General features: G+C 40.0%; 1 protein-coding gene across 1 annotated transcript; it reads left to right on the top strand.

The window, feature by feature from the left end:
• The first annotated feature begins 1,286 nt into the window (after positions 1–1,286).
• LOC130589483 (uncharacterized) lies at positions 1,287–2,508 on the top strand. Its single transcript, XM_057390752.1, has 2 exons — positions 1,287–2,163; positions 2,318–2,508. Exons 1-2 carry the CDS (start codon positions 1,287–1,289, stop codon positions 2,506–2,508), a joined length of 1,068 nt encoding a protein of 355 aa, XP_057246735.1.
• Positions 2,509–3,378: the final 870 nt, after the last annotated feature.

Raw genomic sequence — 3,378 nt, 5'->3', positions numbered from 1 at the left:
ATGAATTTACGATGTTAGAGTAGTATGTTACTGAGCCTCGACTCACGACGTTTTGTTTTATGTTTTAGGTACCGATGGTGATAACGGGATGGCGTAGCAGTGAGGATTTACTTAATATCTAGATTATATAGACTCTCATCCTTTTTATTTAAGTTTATGTCAAAACTCTGATTAGTATCTAAGTTTCTATTAATCAAGACTAATGTTGGATCTATATTATGCTTCATGTTATAAAATGTTTAAGTTTATGATTTTATGTCGCCTTGTATTTTCCTTATGGAAAGTACGGCGGTAACGCGTCGACTATCTAGGTTCCGCTGCTAATAATCGATTAATTAACTTAACCACGATGATTAGAGGTCGGGGCGTTACTGGTTGGTATCAGAGCAATGGTTCTCGATGCCTCAAGTAGAATCTCAAAGGTTTTAGTTAAATTAGTAAATAAATAGTAAAGTGATCTAGTAAAACGAGAGTCATCACCATAAGTTATAGGGTTTATAGAATATAATAATATGAAAACAAAATGGTGTAGTTAATAAGTGTTTAAAAATGAACATGAGTGTGAGTGTTAGGATCGGGGAAGGGAATATTTTTATATTATTTTTACGATGATAGTCATGCCTCGCTTAACATGTTATGCACATGGAATATGTGATGATTTAGAACATGGCAACAAGTAAAATTGGACCTACTAATGGAGGAAGTGGAACCCATGGGCCTGAAGTCACACTTGAAGAAATGAGGCAAAGGCTAGATACCTTGCGAAGTGACCCTGTTTTCGAAGAAACGACTGAAAATGCTAACGGAAATCAGGTGGATATAATGAGGCTGATGATGGAATTCTTGCAAGGAAACCGACCAAGGGCCAAGACGGAGCAGGAAGAATGCTCTAATATGTTCAAAAGGTTTTCTGCTCACAAGCCGCCTACTTATGACGGAAAACCTGACCCCACTGAGTTCGAGGAATGGTTGAATGGCATGGAGAAACTCTTTGATGCCACCCAGTGTCCAGACAAGTGGAAAGTTAACTTTGTTGTATTCTACTTAAAAGGGCAAGCTGATATGTGGTGGAAGACTGCTAGAGTGATGCAGAATCAACCTGGATTTGGATGGGAAGGTTTAAAGGAGGCTATGCGAAACCAGTTTTACCCTCAGTCTCTGCAACTCCAGATGGAATCTGAGTTTATCCATTTGAGGCAAAGGGGTATGTCAGTTCTGGAATAGCTGTGAAATTCAATGAGTTAGCTCGATTTTCTCCTGATCTGGTGTCTACGGATTGTCAAAGGATGAATCGATTTGAAGGAGGGTTGAATCTGGACCTTCAAGAAAGGCTTACTGCAAACATGAGTAAGTCCTATCAAGAGCTATATGATCGAGCTATCAATGTTGAAAGGAAAATGAAGCTGCGAAAGGATGTTTATGAGAATGGAAAAAGAAAAGGTAAAGGTCAAGAAGTTCCAATAAGCAATGTTTTCAAGAAGCAAAACACAGGGTTCTCAAGAAACAATAATGGTCAAAGGACAGTTGCTCATTGCACCAGGTGCAACAGATGGGGCCATCTAGCCAGAGAATGTCGAGCAGGAACCGATCAGTGCTACTGGTGTGGTAAGATGGGCCGTATGATTAAGAATTTCCCGACTTTGGAAAGGAAGAACGAAAACACTAATAACCGTGGGCCAGTGCAAATGAACAATTCTCAGAACTATGGTTATGGTAGGAATGCAAGTAATAATGCCAACAAAAACCCTCCGCGTGGACCTCCACAAGCCGGACGAGTGTTCATGATGCAGAAAGAAGAAGCTGAGGATGATGACACCGTTATTACTGGTACTTTTCCTGTCAACTCTGTACCTGCTTATGTCCTTTTTTATTCTGGAGCTTCCCATTCGTTTATATCTACTGCATTTTCTAGAAGCTTGAATGCAAAACCATGCTCTGAATTCTCTGCCATGTCTGTCACCATCCCTAATAGTGAATCCATCTTATGCGATGTCATGTATAGAAATTGTCCTATTCTTATAGGAGGATGTGAATTTCAAGTAGACCTCGTTCGATTTGAATTAACCGACTTTGATGTGATATTGGGAATGAATTGGTTGTCGAAGTACAAAGCGGACATAAATTGCCTTAACCATGAAATAACCGTCATGAAGCCAGATGGGTGTAAGGTTTCTTATCGAAGAAGAAAAGTCCAACCCAAACCTGAAATCATCTCATCCTTGAAAGCCTTCAAGTTACTTTCAAAGGGTCATTATGGATACCTATGTAGTGTGGTAGACCTAACCAAACCTGAACCCTTTTATCCGATATTCCATAGTTTGTGAGTACCCTGATGTATTTCCGGAAGAGATACCTGGCATGCCACCAGAAAGAGAGATAGATTTCAGCATTGACCTCGTTCCTGGATCTGCTCCTATCTCCAAGGCACCTTATCGAATGGCACCTGCTGAGTTACAAGAACTGAAAAAGCAACTAGATGAATTACTCGAGAAGGGATATTCGACCTAATGTGTCGCCCGGGTTGCACCAGTTCTATTTGTCAATAAGAAAGATGGAAGCATGAGGTTATGCATTGATTATCGAGAGTTAAACAAGATCACCATCAAGAATAAATATCCATTGCCCCGTATTGATGATCTTTTGACAACTTCGAGGTGCAACTATCTTCTCCAAGATTGATTTAAGATCCGGATATCATCAACTCCGCATAAAGCCAGAAGATATTTCAAAAACGCTTTCAGGACCCGATATGGTCATTATGAATTCACAGTAATGCCATTTGGGTTAACCAATGCCCCTGCTGTCTTCATGGATCTGATGAACCGAGTATTTAAATCATACCTCGATAAGTTTGTGGTTGTATTCATCGATGATATCTTGGTGTTTTCAAGAAACTTGATCGAGCATGAAGAACATTTGAGGAAGGTGTTAGAAGTGTTGAGAGAAAGGAAGTTGTATGCAAAGTTGAAGAAATGTGAGTTCTGGTTGAAAGAAGTTGCCTTTCTAGGGCACATCATTTCAGATACTGGAGTCTCGGTTGATCCACAAAAGATAAGAGCTATCATGGAATGGCCTAGACCCACTAATGTTCCTGAAGTTCGGAGTTTTATGGGTTTAGCTGGATATTATAGAAGATTTGTCCAAGATTTCTCCAAGATAGCCATGCCTATAACTCGATTGGTAAAGAAGACGGTTAAGTTTGTATGGAGTGATGAATGTGAAGCAGCTTTTCAAGAGTTGAAGAAGCGTCTCACTACTGCTCCTGTTCTTACTCTCCCTTCTGGAACTGATGGATTGTTGTGTATAGCGATGCCTCTAAGCATGGATTAGGTGTGTGTTGATGCAGAATGATAAAGTTATAGCATATGCTTCCCGTCA

This window comes from Beta vulgaris, chromosome 7, assembly GCF_026745355.1.
Source record: "Beta vulgaris subsp. vulgaris cultivar EL10 chromosome 7, EL10.2, whole genome shotgun sequence".
Taxonomy (NCBI): Eukaryota; Viridiplantae; Streptophyta; class Magnoliopsida; order Caryophyllales; family Amaranthaceae; genus Beta; species Beta vulgaris.
This window is presented reverse-complemented; position numbering and strand designations above follow the sequence as displayed.